Consider the following 22527-nt stretch of genomic DNA (forward strand, 5'->3'; position numbering starts at 1 on the left):
GCGGGCACGGAGACAGAAGCAAGCCAGGGGCAAAGCAAAGCAAAGCAAGTCAAGTCAAGGAGAACTGCAGCAAGGCAGAAGCACGGCAGAAGCAGGCTGGAGCAAGCAGCAGTGGGGCCAGGAATCCAAAAGAATAACAAGCAATGAGGAAGAGAAAACTGCAGGTATAAATGGACAGGGGGCGGAGCTAACTCTGACTGACCAGGCCGCGATAGGCTCTCCCACTCCTGAGCCTGCCACCCTGATTGGTGGGAGCCGGTGTCAGTCTAAGAGGTCTGGCCTCAGGTGTCGACTGATTAACCCTGGGAGTCTCCACAGACGTAGTGCCTGGCAGATCCTTTACAGTACTCCCCCTTTTATGAGGGGCCACCGGACCCTTACTAAGAGGACCCGGTTTAGTGGGGAAGAGAAGGTGGAACCTCCTGACCAATACCCCAGCGTGAACATCTCGAGCAGGTACCCAAGTCCTCTCCTCCGGCCCGTATCCTCTCCAATGGACCAGGTACTGGAGGGAGCCCTGGATCATCCTACTGTCCACAATCTTGGCCACCTCGAATTCCACCCCCTCAGGGGTGAGAACGGGAACAGGAGGTTTCCTAGAGGGGGACCAGGACGGGGAGCAGCGTTTAAGGAGGGAAGCATGAAAGACGTCGTGTATGCGGAAGGATGGGGGCAGCTCCAGACGGAAGGATACAGGGTTGAGGACTTCAATGACCTTATAAGGCCCAATAAATCGGGGAGCAAACTTCCTGGACGGGACCTTAAGGCGCAAGTTCCTGGACGACAACCAGACCAAATCCCCGACGACAAACCGGGGGTTAGCAGAACGTCTACTATCCGCCTGAATCTTTTGTGCGCTCTGGGACGCCTCTAGGTTCTTCTGAACCTGGGCCCAGACAGTGCACAGTTCCCGATGAACCTCCTCTGCCTCAGGATTATTGGAACAACCAGGGGAGACGGAGGAGAACCTTGGGTTAAACCCGAAATTACAGAAAAACGGGGAGACCCCTGACGAGTTACTGACCCGGTTATTCAGGGAAAATTCAGCAAGGGGAAGGAATGAGACCCAATCGAATTGACAGTCAGAGATGAAACACCTTAAATATTGTTCCAGGGATTGGTTGGTCCTTTCCGTTTGGCCGTTAGTTTCGGGATGGAAGGCGGAGGAGAAGGACAGATCAATCTCCAACTTTTTACAAAAGGCTCTCCAAAATAAGGAAACAAATTGTACCCCTCTGTCCGAAACGATATTGACTGGGGCCCCATGGAGACGCAGGATGTGTTTCACAAACAAAGAAGCTAACGTCTTGGCGTTAGGTAGCTTCTTAAGGGGCACAAAGTGGCACATCTTGCTGAAGCGGTCGACTACCACCCACACCACCGACTTGCCCTGAGATGGAGGCAAATCGGTGATAAAATCCATGGAGATATGGGTCCAAGGTCTCTGGGGAATGGGCAAGGGACGTAGTAGGCCCGCAGGTCGGGACCTAGGGGTTTTGGACCTAGCGCAAACCTCACAAGCGGCGACGTAAGCCCTAACATCTTTAGGCAACCCAGGCCACCAATAGTTTCTGGTAATGAGGTGTTTGGTGCCCAAGATGCCAGGATGACCAGATAGAGCGGAGTCATGGTTTTCCCTGAGTACCCTCAGCCGGTATTGCAGGGGAACAAACAGTTTGTCCCCAGGGACGTTCCCGGGAGCTGCACCCTGATCAGCCGCGATATCAGAAGCTAAATCAGAATCCGTGGCAGAGACGATTATACCAGGGGGTAAAATACAAGCGGGATCCTTCTCGGAAGGAGGATTGGCCATGAAACTACGTGACAGAGCATCAGCCTTAATATTCTTGGACCCAGCCCTATAGGTAACCAAGAAATTAAATCTGGTAAAGAATAGTGCCCACCGAGCTTGTCTAGGATTAAGCCTCCGGGCCGATTCTAGGAAAACCAGATTCTTGTGATCCGTAAGGACCGTTACCTGGTGTCTGGCCCCCTCCAGGAAGTGCCGCCACTCCTCAAAAGCCCATTTAATGGCTAGAAGTTCGCGGTTGCCAATATCATAGTTACTCTCCGTGGGCGAAAACTTCCTAGAGAAGTAAGCACAGGGGCGGAGATGGGTGAGGGAGCTGGTACCCTGGGACAAGACGGCCCCCACTCCCACCTCGGAAGCGTCAACCTCCACAATAAATGGCTCCTCTTGGTTGGGCTGAATCAGCACGGGGGCCGAGATAAAGCACTTCTTGAGAGTCTCAAAGGCCTGGACGGCCTCAGGGGGCCAATGGAGGACATCAGCACCCTTGCGGGTAAGGTCCGTAAGAGGCTTAGCGACGACCGAGAAGTTGGCAATAAATCTCCTGTAATAGTTGGCGAACCCTAAAAAACACTGTAACGCCTTAAGGGAGGCAGGTTGGACCCATTCCGCCACAGCTTGAACCTTGGCAGGGTCCATGCGGAATTCATGAGGAGTGAGGATTTGCCCTAAAAATGGTATCTCCTGTACCCCAAAGACACATTTTTCAGTCTTAGCAAACAGATTATTCTCCCGAAGGACCTGGAGCACCTTCCTGACATGCTCCACGTGAGAGGACCGGTCCTTGGAAAACACCAGTATGTCATCAAGGTACACAACAAGAAAATTACCCAGGTACTCTCTCAGGATTTCATTAATAAAATTCTGGAAGACAGCAGGGGCGTTACACAACCCAAAGGGCATGACCAGGTATTCGAAATGACCCTCGGGTGTGTTGAACGCAGTTTTCCACTCATCCCCCTCTTTGATGCGGATAAGGTTATATGCCCCCCGTAGATCGAACTTAGAAAACCATTGGGCTCCCTGAACCTGATTAAAAAGATCCGGAATCAAAGGAAGTGGGTACTGGTTCCTTACAGTGACCTTATTCAGGTTACGATAATCAATGCACGGCCTAAGACCACCATCCTTCTTCCCCACGAAGAAGAAGCCAGCACCTACAGGAGAAGTCGAGGGGCGAATGAAACCCTTGGCCAGGCATTCCTGGATATACACCCTCATGGCTTCACGTTCAGGACATGAAAGATTAAATATCCTACCTTTAGGAAGCTTGGCACCAGGCACCAAATCGATAGCGCAATCGTAATCTCTATGGGGGGGCAACACCTCGGAGGCCTCCTTAGAAAACACATCGGCGAAGTCCTGAACGAACTCAGGAAGCGTGTTTACCTCCTCCCGGGGAGAAATAGAGTTAACAGAAAGACATGACATAAGACATTCATTACCCCATTTGGTGAGATCCCCAGTATTCCAATCAAACGTGGGATTATGCAACTGCAACCAGGGAAGGCCTAAAACCAGATCAGACGATAATCCCTGCATTACCAGTACAGAGCACTGCTCCAAATGCATGGAGCCAACCAGGAGTTCAAAAACAGGAGTATGCTGAGTAAAATAACCATTAGCAAGGGGAGTAGAGTCGATTCCTACTACAGGGATAGGATAAGGTAAATCAATACAAGGCATCTTTAGAGACATAGCAAATTCCACAGACATGATATTAGCAGATGAGCCAGAATCCACGAAAGCACTGCCCGTGGCAGACCGGCCAGCAAACGAGACCTGAAAGGGAAGCAAAATTTTATTGCGTTTCACATTAACGGGAAATACCTGTGCGCCCAAGTGACCTCCCCGATGATCACTTAGGCGCGGAAGTTTTCCGGCTTCTTATTCTTGCGCCTGGGACAGGTGTTCAGTAGATGCTTGTCGTCCCCACAGTAGAAGCAGAGACCGTTCATTCTGCGAAACTCCCTACGTTGTCGAGGGGACATGGAGGCCCCGAGTTGCATAGGTACCTCCGAGTCCTCCGTGGAGGGGCGAGGAGGCGGGACCTCGGGGGGGATCGCAGAAAAGTCAGAGGGGAGCACACTGAAGCGTTCTAGCTGACGTTCCCTGAGACGTCGGTCAAGTCGTACTGCTAGGGCCATAACCTGGTCAAGAGAGTCAGACGAGGGGTAGCTAACCAGCAGATCCTTCAGGGCGTCAGATAATCCTAACCTAAACTGGCACCTTAGGGCCGGATCGTTCCACTGAGAGGCTACGCACCACTTCCTAAAATCAGAACAGTATTCCTCAACCGGTCTCCTACCCTGACGTAAGGTCACCAACTGACTCTCGGCTAAAGCAGTCCTGTCAGTCTCGTCGTAAATGAGTCCGAGGGCAGAGAAAAAACGATCAACAGAGGAAAGTTCAGGGGCGTCAGGAGCCAAGGAGAAGGCCCACTCTTGGGGCCCTTCCTGGAGTCGGGATATGATGATACCCACCCGCTGGTTCTCGGAACCTGAGGAGTGGGGCTTAAGGCGGAAATATAGTCTGCAACTCTCCCGGAAGGAGAGAAACGTCTTACGGTCCCCTGAAAACCGGTCAGGTAACTTGAGGTCGGGTTCTAGAGGTGAGGTGGTGCGCCCAACCCTTTGGGCCAGGGCCTGGACCTGTAGGGAGAGGCCCTGCATCTGCTGGGTCAGGGTCTCAAGGGGGTCCATGATAGCGACAGCGTAGGAGAAATGGTAGACTAGGTAAGGGCTTGTTATTCTGTGATGGCAGGAAGGAGGTGAAGGGAAAGTGAGCCCTAATCTACCCACCGCCCTGTCCCTGCCTACTTGCAACGACCCGCCCTAGGCGACGAGGTACAACTGGGCGGCGGTCCCTACGCTGTCTAAGTGCACAGGAAAACAAACAGGGAACACGCAAGGGAAGGGGCAGTAGCCACGGAACGCCACGAGGAAACGGAGCGGCGAACGAACAGTCAGGACCAGGACGAAGTGAGTAACCCGAGCGGGCACGGAGACAGAAGCAAGCCAGGGGCAAAGCAAAGCAAAGCAAGTCAAGTCAAGGAGAACTGCAGCAAGGCAGAAGCACGGCAGAAGCAGGCTGGAGCAAGCAGCAGTGGGGCCAGGAATCCAAAAGAATAACAAGCAATGAGGAAGAGAAAACTGCAGGTATAAATGGACAGGGGGCGGAGCTAACTCTGACTGACCAGGCCGCGATAGGCTCTCCCACTCCTGAGCCTGCCACCCTGATTGGTGGGAGCCGGTGTCAGTCTAAGAGGTCTGGCCTCAGGTGTCGACTGATTAACCCTGGGAGTCTCCACAGACGTAGTGCCTGGCAGATCCTTTACAGAATGAGTTACAGCAGTGTCACTCAGTGGTGACATCAATAGAAGAAGTAGCCAGCTTCTAATCCTACTTGGGTTTCAGTAGAAATCAATCTAGCTGGCATCCAGAGATATAAGTCCGTGAAATGAAGCAGTTTTTTGCCAGCAGCCTGAGATGCGTGGCTATAGTGGTGACAACAGTAGAGAATGAGCTACACCAGTGTCACTCGGTGGTGACATCAATAGAGGAAGTAGCCAGCTTCTCCTCCTACTTTTCAGTAGAAATCAATTTGGCTGGCATCCAGAGATATCATTATTGAAATGAAATGAAGCAATTTTATGCTTTGTGCATTGATATCTGTTGATGGCAAATATTTCGTTTATAATCATATGTTGTCCCTGGAGTACTATTACGGCCAGTACTTTATAATATAAATGTCATAAACAATGACTGTTAATGCAACCTTTTTTGTCATGTCTGGGTGAGATGTGTGCTCTATACCATTCGTAGATAGTTCATGAGGCTGGTTCCATGTTGCCAGATCTGTGACGTACTACAGGACAACTGCTTGACTCCAATTTCCTGGCTCCGGTTTAACTCCCGTACAGCACTGACTACAACATGTACAGCGTCAAACATGAGTGCAGCTGAAAGCTGAGGAAAAAGAGATAGAAAATATGACCAAAAATATACATATGCAAAAATCCAACATGAGCAATCCCTCTTTCTTTCCCCTGATAACTGCTGTCGGGAGCCCCCCATACACATCACCATCAACCTACTAAAATCGGCGGGTTTGGATGACTAATCTTATGTGTATGGCCAGTTTAAAGGGTAACTAAACGTTCAACAAACTTCTGACATGTCATAGTGACGTCAGAAGTTTTGATTGGTGGGGGTCCGAGCACTGAGACCCCCAACAATAGCTAAAACTAAGCGGCAGAAGTGCTCGTGTGAGTGCGTAGCCGCTTAGTTTCTGTTCGGCTTTTTCCGGAAAGCAAATGTATCGGAGTACGGGCTCATAGACTTTCTATTGTGCCCGTACAACGCTACATTGATTTCTGGAAAAAGCCGAAAAGAAACTAAGCGGCTGAGTGCTCACACTTTTAGCGATTGGTGGGGGTCTCAATGCTCGGACCCCCACCAATCAAAACTTCTGACATGTCACTATGACATGTCAGAAGTTTGTTAAACGATTAGTTACCCTTTAAGACCTACAGGAATTATATTAGTATTTTCAGTCCCCAAAATAGTCACATTTATTCCAAATCCAAACACATACCATAACATAATAAGAAAATAAGAAAAATAAGAAAAAAAATCCCCTTACTCACCACTTTGACCATGTTTTGAATGATAGTGACCATTATCTATACTTATATCTAGGGGTTGTCGGCTTTGTTAGCTAAGACCCCTGAAAATAAGCCCAGACTATCCCCACTACTGAGGACCCAAGTGATCCGCTGTAATCTGCAGGAGAACCTATTAGCAAGTGTTTAACTCTCCTGCAGCGCCTCCACAGGGGAAATGAAGCATTACACAGTTTTCATTTAAATGAATGTACTGTTCTTCCTATGTACAGGCACATGGGGTCCTCCAGAGAAAGATAGACTCTGTGCTCCAGCTGATGAGGATCCCGAATGAGGGACTCTATTAAATCAGAATGCCCTAATAAGGTATTTGAGAATGGGTTTTCTAAACCAGACAACCTCTTTGATCATTAATTTTAACTCTTGCCATTGATAAGGGCACAGGATACATTCACACTGGGGGGTCCTGATATGTAATTAATACAGAAAATATATTGGAAAATTGTCTAACTTATAATTATACAAAAATTTACATTAATTTGCTGAAACCGGACAAGGTATAGGCATAGGTGTCCATGCTCTTGTAAGTTACCAGGTATGCAAAAAAAATGCAAAGCATTTAGAACAGAAATGAAATAATTCCTCCATCATAATATCATGTCTCACCGCTGGACCCACGTATGTGTTGAGTTCACAGTTTTCTCTCCAGGACATGTTGAGGCTTCTCAGGAACTCCAAATAGAAGGGATGGCTACTGTTATACATGGAAAATCCTAGGATATTGGAGTGTTCGCTTACCACCCCTTCCAAGGATAATAAGGGAAAGTCCTGCAACAAATAGAAATATGGTTACGTATAAACCCCAACTTATTGCCCCTACCCTCATCTACTCAATCCTCTCAGTAATGTAGAGAAGTGGCAGCCACATAATTATCACATTCATGTAACCCCCCCCCCCCCCCTTCCCGGTTGACCTCCGGTCTCACCATTGTTGTCAGAATATATTTGTAGTGAGCAGACGTCATCCCGAGCTCCGAGGCCTGTGATGGAGAAAAGGAAAAGAAAACTGAGCGAGAATAACAAAAAGCAAAATAAGGTTGAAAACAATCATAAAGCAATAAAATGAGAATCCAGACCTTCTTAAGGATGAGATGGGACACAGTCGCGTTGGCGTCTATAATGATGGTGGACACCTTATCATCACGGATTTCCTTTAATAAAGGAGTTGGATCATTCGTGTCATCCAACATCCGTATGGACAGTGTATCTTTTGATATTAGGAACTGACGGATCAACTCCTCTAGCCGCAGTAAACCTGGAGAAGAGGACGGAGGAGATGACTGAGGAGCACATCGGTGAATTCGCTGCTCTAGGCAGAATTAGGACATTGGAAGAGATTTAGAGAAGATGAACATTAAAAAGCAACTTCTCTCGTGGTAGATGCTGTAAATCACTTGACCAATCTTGTATTTTTAACAGGACATATGGACAGGGTTGGTTTTCAAGTTTAGGCTCTGTTCACACTTGCATCAGTTCTTTTTTTTTTTTATCAGGTTTTAGTTGTTTTTAGGATGAGAACACATGAAACGGCAGCCACATGCAGCTGAAATCAGGCACACATGTGGTGGCGAATGGTCACACGATTTTGGCGTTAACTGTGCAGAATTTCGCCACCGCATGGGAGTATAGTTTTGGCAGTGTGCGGCTGCCGCTCCTTGTGTTCTCACCCTTAGGGCAGATACAGACGGACGTTGCGTTTTTGCGCGAGCAAACAACGCAGCGTTTTGCGCGCGCAAAAACCATTTGACAGCTGCGTGTGTCATCCGTGTATGATGCGCGGCTGCGTGATTTTCGCGCAGCCGCCATCATAGAGATGAGGCTAGTCGACGCCCGTCACTGTCCAAGGTGCTGAAAGAGCTAACTGATCGGCAGTAACTCTTTCAGCACCCTCGACAGTGAATGCCGAACACAATATACAGCAACCTGTTAAAAAAAAAGAAAAAGTTTGTACTTACCGAGATCTGCCCTCCCGGCCGTTGCCTTGGTGACGCGTCCTTGGTGAGGCGCCTCTCTTGACATCAGGCCCCACCTCCCTGGATGACGCGGCAGTCCATGTGACCGCTGCAGCCTGTGCTTGGCCTGTGATTGGCTGCAGCTGTCACTTGGACTGAATTGTCATCCCGGGAGGTCAGACTGGAGGAAGAAGCCGGGAGTTATCGGTAAGTCAGAACTTCGTTTTTTTTTACAGGTTCATGTTTTTTGGGATCGGTAGTCACTGTCCATGGTGCTGAAACAGTTTAACTCTTTCAGCACCCTGGACAGTGACTATGTCCTGACGTCGCGTACCAGACATTTTTTTGCCGGGTTCGGCCAATACGAGTTCGGAAGTTCGGTTCGCTTGTCCGGGTTCGCTCATCTCAAAGACACTCCGTTTGGATGTTCGGAAACAGAAAAGCACGTGGTGGTTTTCTGTTTACATTCCTCCTTTTGATAGCTGGTGCGCTGTTTCAGTCGGTTCGCACGGAAGTGCTTCCGTGCAACCTGCGTGGTTTTCACGCACCCATTGACTTGAATGGGTGCGTGATGCGCGAAATACGCAGAGTTATTGAACCTGTTGCGTTTTGTACGCAGCGAACAAACGCTGCGCAAAAAGCACAGACTGTCTGTACTGCCCCATAGACTTGTATTGGTCGATGGGTGGCGCGTGAAAACCACGCGGCCCGCACGGACCGAATACACGCTCGTGTGAATCCCCCCTTAGATGCCCCGCTGCATGCTGCACTAAACAATTCAGTAAAAAAAAAAAAAAAAGGGGAACCTGACAACCTATAATCAGTCGATGGGGGAAAAATAGATTTGTCAAATTAATCATAATAGATCTACATATCCATCATGGATCTTTTGGTCCAGAGCCTTCTATTTGTTCTCTTCCATCCCGTTTCCATTGCTCTAAAAGGTATATTCAGATGGTGCAACCAAATCGCGATATACCACGGCGAAATATAGGCATAATGCAGCGGTTTCGCAAATACCATGACGTTAAGATGCTGTTTGGCGGTACTCGTGGTAATTAACCGCGATTTCGCCACACTATCTGAATATAACCTAAGCATGCTACATTAATCTGACGGACCTAAGTCAATGGGATCAATAAGGATCCATTAAATGAAAAAAAAATTGTGAAAAATCATAACAGATCCTAAAGGATCCATCATATCCATCATGAATTCTGTAAAAACTGAAGCCAGTGTGAACAGAGCCTAAGGAATGTAATGCAATAAAACAATCCATATCTACTCACATATCCCCAAACATATTAAATAGGACACTCCGACAGTAAACGATAAGATTCTGGGTGTTCTATGTCGTATAGAGTAATGAAATTCACATGAATCCATATAGACTGGCAGGCTAAGGATAGGGTTAAGCGGAGTATTGGTGCGGGCGTAGCAACAAAAGAAAATGTGCACATAACAGGCCGGCGCTGGATAACATCACCGTTCTATTTTAATTTCACTCTTAGCATATGACTTAAATTTCATTTGACACGTAGCACACGAGTTTCGCAGCCGGCGCAGTTCCACAGCTCACGGACTGCCGAGAAATTGGAGCATTTTTATACAATACAAAAAGGAACACGTTCTACCAGGTCCAAAAAGTAGGTTAAAGGAAAACTAAAATTAAAGGCCTTAGGCCTCATTTACACGAGCGTAATATACGCGCGTGCGACGCGCGTGCTTTTCACGCGTGTCGTACGCACCTATATTACTCTATGGGGCAGTGCAGACGATGCGTGAATTTTGCGCAGCGCGAGTGCGTTGCGTAAAACTCACGACATGTTCTATAATCGTGCGTTTTTCGCGCATCACGCACCCATTGAAGTCAATGGGTGCGTGAAAACCACGCATGCCGCACGGAAGCACTTCCGTGCGAACTGCGTGATTCGCGCAAGAGCTGTCAAACTGAATGTAAACAGAAAAGCACCACGTGCTTTTCTGTTTACAAACATCCGAACGGAGTGTCTTAGACATGAGCGAACCGAACTTTACCGGGTTCGGCCGAACTCGTTTTAACCGAACCCGGCAGGAGACAGTCACTGTGCAGGGTGCTGAAAGAGTTAAACTGGTTCAGCACCCTGGACAGTGACTTCCGATTCCAATATACGTGAACGTGTAAAAAAAAAAAAGTTCTGACTAACTCCCGGCTTCTTCCTCCAGTCTGACCTCCCGGGATGACAATTCAGTCCAAGTGACAGCTGCAGCCAATCACAAGCCAAGCACAGGCTGCAGCGGTCACATGGACTGCCACGTCATCCAGGGAGGTGGGGCCAGATGTCAAGAGAGGCGCGTCACCAAGGACGCGTCACCAAGGCAACGGCCGGGAAGTTCTCGGTAAGTACGAACCTCTTTTTTTTTAAACAGGTTACTCGATATGGTGATTGGAATGCACTGTCGAGGGTGCTGAAAGAGTTACTGCCGATCAGTTAACTCTTTCAGCACCATGGACAGTGACTGACGTCGACTAGCCTCATCTCTATGATGGCGGCTGCGCGAAAATCACACAGCCGCGCATCATACACGGATGACACACGGAGCTGCCAAGTGCCTTTTGCGCATGCAAAACGCTGTGTTTTTTGCGCGCGCAAAACGCACACGCTCGTGTAAATGAGGCCTTAATGTTATAAAAACTCACTGGGGGAGATTTACAAAACAACACGCGCCAGAATTCTGGCTCAAACTGGTGTACATGCCGCGCGCCAAATTTCTTATGTGTTTTAGACACTTTTTACACCTCACTTGACATTTTTGAAAAGTGTACAAAAAGGGTGTGACTAAGAGGAGTCGTAATATGCCCCGGATTTATTATTGGCGGCGCCTTACATGTGGTAAAAAATTACGCCAGCCAAGAGGAAGAGAAAAGTGTCTTATATGTCCAGTAAGGTGCGCCAAATTTATCATACAGAGTGTGCCACTTTCTGCCTGTGTAGTCTAGCTTTAACCTGTCAGGTTGCTATTTGTATTTGGCACCACTAGTGTTTTAGGTTTTATTTTTTGCATTACTTAAAGAGGAAATCCAATGACCGTGATCTATTTATATGTCATAGAAATACGTGAGACGGTGACATTGGTGAAGTCTGTTATCTCGGACCACCCCTGATTTCTAGAACATCATGGCGGATAGAATTCTCGGCTCCCTTTAGTACCGCTTAGAGAGTCCTCTTACTGAGCGCTTACAACGTCCTCTCAGATTTTAGGTAACAAATCTCTAAAAAGTACTAAAGGGGTTTCAGTTTCCTGTAGGGCACTTTTTTTTCATTACACCACATGCTATCTGGACCGAGACGTTAGGGGTAACCCACCTATATGATATCCTGATGAAGCACTCCATTGGCGCACAAATGGACCCAATGGCAAACTGGCCCAAGCCTGTTGTTCTTGCTGGCTCGTGTGTTTTTATTTTTCTCTTACAGTTTAGATGGATTGCTTTGCCTTGCTTATCATATCATAACCCAATTCCATAACTTAATCTCACATGTCCACCAACGAATACTACTTGTATTAAATTGATGGCAGACTAAAGCTGGTATTACACGGACCAGCGTAGGCCGTGTAAACGAGCGCCGATCAATGAGACAGCTCGTTGATCGGCGCTCGTTTGCTCCTCTCACAAGGAGCTATGTATGGGGACGAGCGCTCGTCAATCTGATCGCTCATCCCCATACATTTTTATCATGTCGGCAGCGCGTCTCCATGTTTGCACCGAGAGATGTGCTGCCAACAACGATAAAAGTTTCTGCATTTAAGACAAAGCAATCAGCCGATGAACGAGCGTTTGCTCGTTCATCTGCTGATCGCTGCCCTGTTTACGCAGGGCAATTATCGAGAATGAGCGTTCTGTGAACACTCGTTTGCCCGATAATTGTCCAGTGTAAAAGGACCTTAAGAACATTAATTTTACCAACGTGATCTTATCACATGTATCGATGAATATAAGAAGTTCATATTCCCTGGACTTCCCGTTTAAATAAACACCCCCCCATGATGTCTGAAAGAGGTGTTCGAATTTCGATGAAAACAATACAGTATATGTGTCAAGGGATGAAATCTAACTAAGACTATTGGGGTCCCCCCATATCATTGTCTTAAACAAAGTGGGTCCTGATACTCTCCACGGTCCTGGAACTTGTTACTCTAAATATCAGATGAATTCTGCTTATTGACTAGGTTGATAGTTAGAGTTCGCGAAAGGACCTTTACCAATGTTTACTGAATACCTTCCCCAATTAATACAAGGGAATCTTTTTCAACTTTACCTTTGCTAAACATTAACTGTAACGCATAAAAAGAAAATCCCCAAATTTTAGGCTTCTTCGCAATAGAGGACAACATGACAAAGTGTTAAAATCTACTGTGCAACCAAAATGCTAGCAGTCTGTTGCCAAGGAACGTCCAACAGAAATTTTAAATGCCCCTGTGGGAAATTTCAGGGAACAAAAGAGGCTTCCCCCTAGGAAACTTAAGCCATACTTCTTAGATAGCTGTCAGTAGAACACTCGTTAGGCCGGCAACTATTCTTATTGACTCCCTCATACAAATGCACGCTCAGCTCGGCCAAGTGGGCATTTGTGTTAAATAGGTAGAGGGGAATAAAGGCCCTATTACACAGGTCGATTTTGGCCGGTACAGAGAGCGCCGATCAACAAGACCCATCGTTGATCGGCGCTCGTTTGCTTCTGTCACACGGAGCTATGGATGGGGACGAGCGGTCGTTACTCCGATCGCTCGTCCCCATACATTATTATCATGTCGGCAGCGCGTCTCCATGTTTACACAGAGAGATGTGCTGCCGACAACGATAACATTTTACTTTTTAAAATGATACGATCAGCAGATGAACAAGCGTTTGGTCGTTCATCTGCTGGTCATTACCCTGTTTACACAGGGCAATTATCGGCAACGAGCGTTAGTCACTGGCACCTCTGGCATCGGTTTATCTCCTGTGAAAAAACAATGGATTGGGCATGTTGAAATCCAACACTTCTGATCATTCTTTTCCTTGATATCTGCCGTCAAGGGAAAGTTGGGACACCCCATACACATCAGATTTTGGGCCAGCGGGTTCGGCCAACTGCCATTTATGTGTGTGGGCACCAGAGTTCTTGATAGCCAATATGCGGCAAAACTTAACCCACTGTGTTACAGCAAAGACTGAGGACTACTACTGTCAGGTCCGTATTTCACACCGAATAACCACCTCTGTAAATTGAAAGCTGAAGGCATGCCTGGAGAGAAGTACACCACACAAATGTCTGAGGTACAGCTTCAATGTCAGCCAGGAGGAACTGAACTTTATTCAGAACAAAGAAACACACACAGAGAAGACACATGCCCCTCCCTATAGATGTGGGACTTGCTTAAATTCTATTCGCTCCTCAGCTTTAAGTTTTCTGTACATTCTTCTGCACACTCCTCTTTGCATTCCAGGGGGCGGTGTCTTCCATAGGTGTGTCTGACATGAACAAAGAACTTGTTATATATATCAGTATATTACACAAAGAACTGAAATGTATATACATATATGTGAGGATAATATTTTTCAGACAATATACATAGTAATGATCCCTGACAGTACCATTGGCATTTATTTGACCAAACATCTCCATCAGGACTAATAGCAGGTATGAGTTAAGGACTATGCTGGCCACATTGGGTTAAATATAAGTCTTGGTCATATTCTGGTTTTATAGCAATTGGTGTGGCTTGTTTTTTTTAAAACTCTTTGCTTCAGTGTCTATAAAGACTATGAAAAAAACACTGTGCTGTCAACTGAGATTATTCCCCTCATGCTTAACGTAAGTCAGCGTTTCATAGCTGCTGAGGTTATGAGGTTAAGAAAATAAGACGTGTTCAACGAATTTCACAGATTTCATTTCAGCTACTGTGTCTGGAAAAAAAGGCAAATGAAATCACACTCACAGTAATATGCAAGTTTTTAATAAAACTAGGCAATATAAATATGAAGTAGATAGCTCCATAGAGAAAACGATAAGGATCAATTAAGGTTCTTCATTAAATGTCCACAATGTTCTCCACTTCTATTTGGGGCATAACGGGTGTAGTTGGTCCCTACAATTAGGGTTCCTCATGGTAATGATCCACGAGACTCAAATAGTAAGCCACTCATCATAATGGTCCTCAAATTGGAGTCCTTATAACATGGAACAAAGCTCTCCTAGTCTGGGCTGAAGGTCTACCTAGAAGATCTTTGAATGTAGAACTTCGCATCTAAACATCATGGACTTCAATTTCAGAATATAATATGTGGAAAATGGTCTTCAAAGTAAAGGGTCTGAAATCCCAGGTTATATGTTTAGACAATGATCTTGACTTCCAATAATCATCTTTTTGAAGTCAAGCCTAACAGGTAGGATATCTGTAACTAACCTGTGTTGCGTGGTCATGGTTTGATGGCACAATAACCAGCAGCAAATGGAACCCAAAAAGATTTTTACTAAACATTTAAGAAGTTTGGTCAAGCAGACCCATTATATTGCCACTCCAGTTGGTTGGTTATGTGAGAGGATTGTCAATCTCTAGATACGCACTTAAATGAAACCCCCAGGGCTGGATCATGGTTTGGGGAGACCCCCTGGGTAGAACATTTTTGGAACGTAGGGAAGGAAGACTAGCTCCGAAAAAAATAGGCTATAAGTGAAACATGAGAACGATACAGCTACAATATAGTACAAACACTTACAACAAAGTGAACAGTACCATGCAGTGTCCAAATAACTCCACTGTGCAGTGCCCAAAAGAATGCCACCACAATGTCTAAATAATAGAGCTCTATATCGCCTAAATAAGAATGCCATTGACAGTCATTATAATACCATCATTCAATGCCTAACAATATTATACTATGCTACTAAAAATACCATGCAATACACCAAATAATGCCACCACAATGCCCAGAACTTTATAGTTCCTAAATAATAATGCCCTACAATGCCCTAATAATACCAACATACACCGCCTAAATATGTGCTGATACAATGCCAAGTGTTCAGATTACGGGTTTCTAAACCAGGTATTAGTGACTTGTAGTTGCTATGAATAATCCTGAGGAGAGCGGGGGTGGTCCCTAGGGGGTGGAGGTCCAAGGGCATTATTTGATTCAGCGGTATCAACAGGATCAGAAATATGTCGAGCATCAAACATTCCAGATTTCTAGATGGGAAGACGGATGGACATTACATTTTTGAGAATCGAAAAGCTCCAGATAAATATCCAGCTAAATTTGTCAGGGCAGTAACAAGTCTTCTTCTGACACTTAGGATTGGCACTGGGAGAAAAGGAGGCATGGGTAGCATTTTGTTTTTACCAGGGTCTCCTGCTAGGAAGAACAAACTTGGCTGAAATCATGACCCTTGAGATTTCCTTCTAGGGTGGCAGCTGGAACTCAACAAGAAGCAGAAGCTTTAAAGCAGCTGCGCTCCTTTATGCAATGCAAATTACTGTACAAGTCTTACATTCTCAATATTCGGGTTGAATTATTGTGAACCTAAAACACTTTTTATGCTATATTTAATACTTCCAGTCACTTAATTGACTGTCCCGCCCTATTTATTTATGTAGTCCCTACGTCCGAACTAGCAGACCAGCCGCACTGACATAAGCTGACCTGCCTAATGAGGTGTGCTAGGATTTTTCTGATTTTACAAGGTGAGGTCAGTTATACACATGGATGAAATATTCATAAGGTTGTCAATTAGTGAGATACTAGAGGGCTAAAGTCTAAGGTACATCATTATAAAAAAAAGGTCAACCTGTTCTGACTTGTTGTCCTAAACACTTGAGTTGTATCATTTGATAACGCATACATAATACAGTAACAGGAAAAAAAAAGGAGCATATAAAAAAAACTCCTTACGTAGGCCTCTCGAATAGTTGAACATAACAAATGTTACGTCTTACGATCACCACTATCAATTGACTTTTTTAGGAGCTAGGCCAGAGGTCTTCAACTTTTGGCTGTAGATGTTGTAAAGCTACAACTCCCGAAGGTTGTCAGGGCATGCCGGGAGTTGTAGTTTTGAAAATGCTGGAGAACCACACGTTGAAGAGCTCTTGACTAGAGTCATTTTTTAATAGTATTTTTTGAGTATTTTAAGCACTGAATAACCGATGTGACTGCCATTACAGCTATCGCAATAAAAAAATGTGAGTACCCAAGGAATGTCTAGAGTTATACTTCCATATTTTCTTGGTGGTAGACTCCAACTTGGACCCATCAAAGATGAAACCAATCATTCCTATATCAATGTATTGACCATAGTATCATACAGTAGTATACATATGGGAGAAGAGATAGATGAGTTTAGACTTACACTCGGCCTTGGCACAGATAAGGCTGGTGGAAGGGTTGTGAAAGGACTTCAGTATATGTGACACCGCAAGGCTTATGTCTTCATTACTTGGGTACAGGCTGACGGAGGCAAACCGTAAATATTGTAGCTTGGGTGCTTCTTCTGGTCCAACCTTTATGTGAGGAATCTACGGGAAAAAAAAGTACATATTACTCAAGCAAGTCTTCAAAATAAAGCAAATTGGCCATTTCAAAAACTTATGGCCATACAATTAATATTAACAATGACGCAATTGCATCTTGCACATACACCTGCCTTAGAAAAATCTATACGTTCATGAGATCATGTATATTGAATGGCTGATGGGATTCTTAATTGCTGAGATGACCAGAAGAAGAGTTAGGGTAGAGTGTGGAGTAATAGGATTGATGCACAATTAGAACCAAAATAAAGAAGATCCACCAAATTGATGCTTGAACAAGCAGACGGATCATTTATGAATTTACATTGGAAAATGAACTCTTGACGGTCAACTATAGTCAACTAAGGTCAACATATTTCATAATAATTCATCTTATATTGACCATTTCAATGCAGAAAAACCTCTCCAAAGGACCACGTCTTTGAGAAGACCACCCCAGATCTAGACAAGACACATTTTTCGGTGATGAATTTTCAATTCCCTTGCGTTCTATGTTTTTTGGTCCTCTCCTTCAAGATAACCACCCATGGAAGATTATTTTCCACTGCAGGGTTGGGTGCTCATCTCAAAGAGCTTTCCATTTGGAACACCATATACAATATGCACCCAAGTTCCTTTATTTCAGCTAATATTGCAGGTTGTGGGTTGTGCAATTTGCTTGATATACCAACATTGGTGGATACAGAACAGTACAATGGCAGATGAAAAATATTAGGGCATCTCCTAAGATCTCCAAGATAAAGAATAAAATCCTGGAAGTATAATTAATTTATGTAATTTATATGTATGGACACACAGTATATCACAAAACAACCACTAAATGTAGCCATTTCATTGGGTTGTCATCCAGAATTTCACAATCAAGGGATGGTATATATATATATATATATATATATATATATATATATATATATATATATATATATATATATATATATGTATATATATATATCTTCATGGTTTTACATGTCCCCCTCCTTCCCCATCTGACTCCCTCCAACAGCTCTGCCTATGTACATATTTCTCAGATTTCTGTTATTGCTGCCCTGTAAATCAATAAGATCAGGATGAACGTAGATATAGATCCCACCAAGATAGAGTTGAGCTTCAGTGTACATAATAATGGCAGGAATATAAATACGAAGATCAATGTGTTCCAGAATAAAATAAACATAGAACAATAAAAACATAAAGCATTGTTTAGAACGATTCTTTATAGAATATTTATATTTATTCAATATGCGATATGATTAGCATGTATGCAGCTGTAGGGGTTGCAGAAGTAGCAGTCGAACCCGGGCCCTGGAGCCTACGGGGGCCCAAAAGCCACCCTGCTGTGTGAGAAGACACTAGTATTATAAATAGCTGTTACAGATTTTGCATTGGAGTTAGAAGCTAGTAAGAAACGTAAGCAATGTGGCTCTAGGCTTTGGAGAGAGGGGCACGGGGAGTACCTACCTACATGTGTCACCATCCAACCAAACTTAAAGAGGTTCTCTGATTTGGAAAATCTCTACTTGTCTAATCATTCCCTTGATATTAAGTAAATCACAAAATGTCCCCCTGCTGGGAATCCCAGCAATCAGTTGTAAGCTGTGGGAAACCTGACAGTAAGTGCTCAATATCCCTGCAGCACACCCACAGGGGAAATTAAGCATTACACATTGTCCATTCAATTCAATGGGTTGTCTGTGTTATGCAGGACAGGTCCTCCAGAACAAGATGCGCTCTTTGTAGCCATCCACTCTGGCTAAGAAATGAGGACCCTGAACAGGGACCCCCCTCTATTAACTTAGAATCCCCTAAGTTATGAATATGGGTTTTCTGAATTGGACAACCTCTTTAAATGTCAAAGATGGCCAAGTCTCAAAAATGAGTCAATCTCTTTGAAAAACCAGGCTGACCCTACTTAGGGGCGGACTGACCACTTGAACTTTGGGTCAGTGTATGAAGGTCCGTGGCAGTAAGAGGCCCACAGCTATATCACAGTTCCTGCACTGCTTGATGGAGTATTCAAGTATTAGACATTTATGGTACGTCTGATAGGTAGCTGTTGGACCCCCATCTGTCAAACAATGGGGGTCCTGAGTCCTCCATTCTATCTTTGAGGGGAGGAAAGATGAGCGTGTCATTAATGGACTAGCCAACCCAAGTGTACTATGGCTCTAGTGGTTGGTAAGGGACCCATGACCTTAAAAGCCCAGGGGCCCAGCCCACTCAATACGCCCTACTGATCCTACTGTTTATTTTCTGGGCCAAGTGCTAATTGGTTTTAATCCCCTTTAATAATGTTTCGCTGCAGTTTTTACATATTCCTCGTCCCCTTTTTCTGACGCTGATCTGCCTGCTGAGTAATTATCTTCCGTGCGCCTGGAGAGACTGCTAGCTGATGTTTCCTTTCTGCAATGTATGGGCGCAGTGAATTTCCTCTGCCTCATTTCACTGCCTCTCTCTGCTGCTGTAAAGGAAAGCAATAATTACTTTTTAATAATCCTATTTACTTTTAAACGCTGCCTTAATTAATGTACTGTAGTGTATCTCTTTGTTCCATATGTGTGATGTCTCCATGAAATGGTATTTCTTGATCCTCGGAAAATCAAGTCAGTTCTCCTCAATATATCTTTTAGTAGAGTTAACACAATCCAAGGAGGTTCAATTTAGTCCAAGACCAGAGGTTCACAGTGGGCTACTAACCCCTGTCTTCATGTCCCTCACTTTATTTAGCCTAAGGAACTTAAGACAAAGAGTAGTTTGCCTTAAACAGATAGGTCTCTCCTGGGCAGTAAGCCTCTTCCACCACAGACATATAGAGGAGCAGTGGCCAAGACCGGATGCGTAATTATAGGACCTGCACCTAGGACTTGGAGCCTGAGTTGACCCAGTAGGTCTACCATCCCATATAAGAAGACTACTATTATAAATGCAAGTTGGAGGGTCCTGTTACAGATTTTACATTGGGAATCAGGAGCTTCAAATATGCATCTGGTCTTTGATCAAGACCTTGGTGCTCATCTTCCACCCAAGCCAGAACTTCCGCTCTTTGGTAGATCCCAGGAAGATGGCCCTTGGTCACTTTTCAATGAAAGTGGAAAGAGCAATCTACAGAAGATGGATCAATCTCTCCGAGAAGAAATGGGGTTCCTACAGAATGAACCTACACATCACTCATATTATAGATGTTGACATTGGGACCTTCGGTCTTGGACATAGTCTTCCCTACTTAGTATTGAATACAAGACTTGAGTCTCGGAATCGGCTTTGATAGTATTAGAAACATTGTAGCTTTCTTATTCCTCAAATGAGTCATAATTGTGGGAAAGTAGCCGATACTTTGTGTCTATGTGGCTTTCCCCTTGGATAATAATTGCTTCTCTCCGATGACCAACAACATGATTTTCTAATCTAATGGATAACAATATATAGAGAATGTATCTCCTACTGTGGAAGATAAAGAATTGGTTTAGACGTTGTACAATAAAGAGATCAATGAGATTGTAATAAATGTACAACATCACATATAACATGTACATTTTCAAGATGATTCACTTTTTCCAACAAGACACGGCACGTTTCCGTTCCAATTAATGGGATTATCACAAAAAATAGGATTAGCGCCAGGCTAAAATAGCCAGTGTCCTCCCTTGTGCAGCTGGCAAAAGCTAAAGGGTATGTCCACTTTTGCAACCATTTCTTTATTACTCCAATGCAACTTAAATAAACACAGAAGCCAATTTGTAAGAAAATTATCCTACCGTTTTGTGTATACAGCTCCTATGCAAATCTATGAGTCTCCATGGTTATAAATTTCAAACAAAACAAATCCTGTGTAGTCTGATTCTGCAGTCATACTCTCTTCTATGTGTTCCCTACTTCTTGCCAAATTATATTTGGTAGGTTAGCAAAGCGTACGGCATAAATGGAAGGGAGTAGGACTGCAGGATTAGACTACCGGGTTTGTTTGTCTTCTGTAACCCTGGAAACACATAGGTCTGCATAGGAGCTGTATACATAAAACAATAAACTTATTTTTCTTATTTTAGGTGCATTGGAGCATTAAAAAAATGGCTGCTAAAGTAGACATACCCTTTAAGCATCTCTTATACATACTGATAGCATATGTAAGCTGTGACATGAATATCTCTTTAAAGAGCATCTGTCCTCTCTCCTGACTTGTCTGTTTTAGCAAATACTTGTATTCTCAGTGAAATAACAATTCTGGAGAACTTTTTCTTAGAACTCTGAATTGTGCCTTTCCTCTGTTATTCCTCCTGAAAATATATGAATAAATGAACAACTAAACATTAGCATTCCCCTTGTCAATAGGGGGTATCCCTAAACAATCTAAGGGTATGTTCACACAAGACAGATAAGCTGCGTAAAGGTACACAGCATATCCACCCTGTTGCCCGCAGGAAATTTCCGGCTAAAAGTCTACGGAAATTCTGCAACGAAAAAAAAATGGATACTTACCATGGCGACAGGTCGCTCCTGACGTTCTGCAGACCTGAGTTGACGTTTTATCCCATTTGAATGCTCGGCCTGTGATTGACTGCAGCGGTCACATGGGATGGAACGTCATCCCAGGAGGACTGCCTGGACGAAGAAGCAGAGGATTCTGGGTAAGTATAAGATTTTTTTTTTTTCCTGAGTTGCAATTTTTGCGGTGGAATCGCAGCTTTTCCGCCGCAAAAATCGTAACATCTGCTATTTGTTGTGGGTTTTACCTCCACATTGAATTCAATAGGGGAAAACCCGCAACAAATAAGCAGCGATCACACAAATACAATTGACATTCTGCGGATTAAAAAAACGCACCGCAAGTCAATTTCTGAGCGTTTTTTCCGTTCAGCATTTACGCAGCGTGTGGATGAGATTGTTCAAATCTCATCCACTCTGCTGCTACTGTACTATACTGCCGATTTTCCACAATGAAATCCGCAGTATTTACGCTACGTGTGAACTTACCCGTATGCCGCCATAAGAACATATCCTCCTACATGTGACTTCTCTATCACTTAATATTTATAGCACTTGTGACAATCACGCACCTAGTCTACACGCTATTCAGCTACTTCCTTTCATCAGAACATGGAAAATTTTGCACCTCTGAAGAAACTGCCAACCAAAGCGTAAGATCTATAAAAAGGATATAAAGGCAAAGAGCTACAAAAACAGCAAATGAATGCTCTAATAGAATCAGCAGTTTTCCCTAGAAGCCCAGGTGCAGTGAATGTAATGAGCTTGTATAGTGACTCCACACATATGTAAATTGGTTAACTGTAATGTCGACTCGTTATATGCTTCGATTGACCACCACAAGGAACAGAAGGCAATTACAGTGTTCCTAGAAAGGAAGACTTGGGAATAGTCATGTTCATTTCATAACCACTATATTTTTCACTACAATAAATTATGTCAATGAAGAAGTTGTATAAGATTAGAAATAAGGGTCTACTTTTTTTCCATAAACAGCGCCATTTCTGGCCATGGGCTGGTATTGCAGTTTTTATGTTAAACATATTTTT

General features: G+C 44.4%; 1 protein-coding gene across 1 annotated transcript in view; it reads right to left on the reverse strand.

The window, feature by feature from the left end:
* GRIK5 (glutamate ionotropic receptor kainate type subunit 5) overlaps positions 1 to 22527 on the reverse strand; it is a 214975-nt gene that overhangs the window by 52338 nt on the left and 140110 nt on the right. The window contains exons 5-9 of the mRNA XM_075840288.1: positions 16822 to 16987; positions 7571 to 7749; positions 7421 to 7474; positions 7101 to 7262; positions 5626 to 5778 (exon numbers count right to left, since the gene is read on the reverse strand). Of these exons, the coding sequence (XP_075696403.1) occupies positions 5626 to 5778; positions 7101 to 7262; positions 7421 to 7474; positions 7571 to 7749; positions 16822 to 16987 (714 nt within the window). The remainder of the gene's footprint in view (positions 1 to 5625; positions 5779 to 7100; positions 7263 to 7420; positions 7475 to 7570; positions 7750 to 16821; positions 16988 to 22527) is intronic.

This window comes from Rhinoderma darwinii, chromosome 10 (genome assembly GCF_050947455.1).
Source record: "Rhinoderma darwinii isolate aRhiDar2 chromosome 10, aRhiDar2.hap1, whole genome shotgun sequence".
Lineage (NCBI taxonomy): Eukaryota > Metazoa > Chordata > Amphibia > Anura > Rhinodermatidae > Rhinoderma > Rhinoderma darwinii.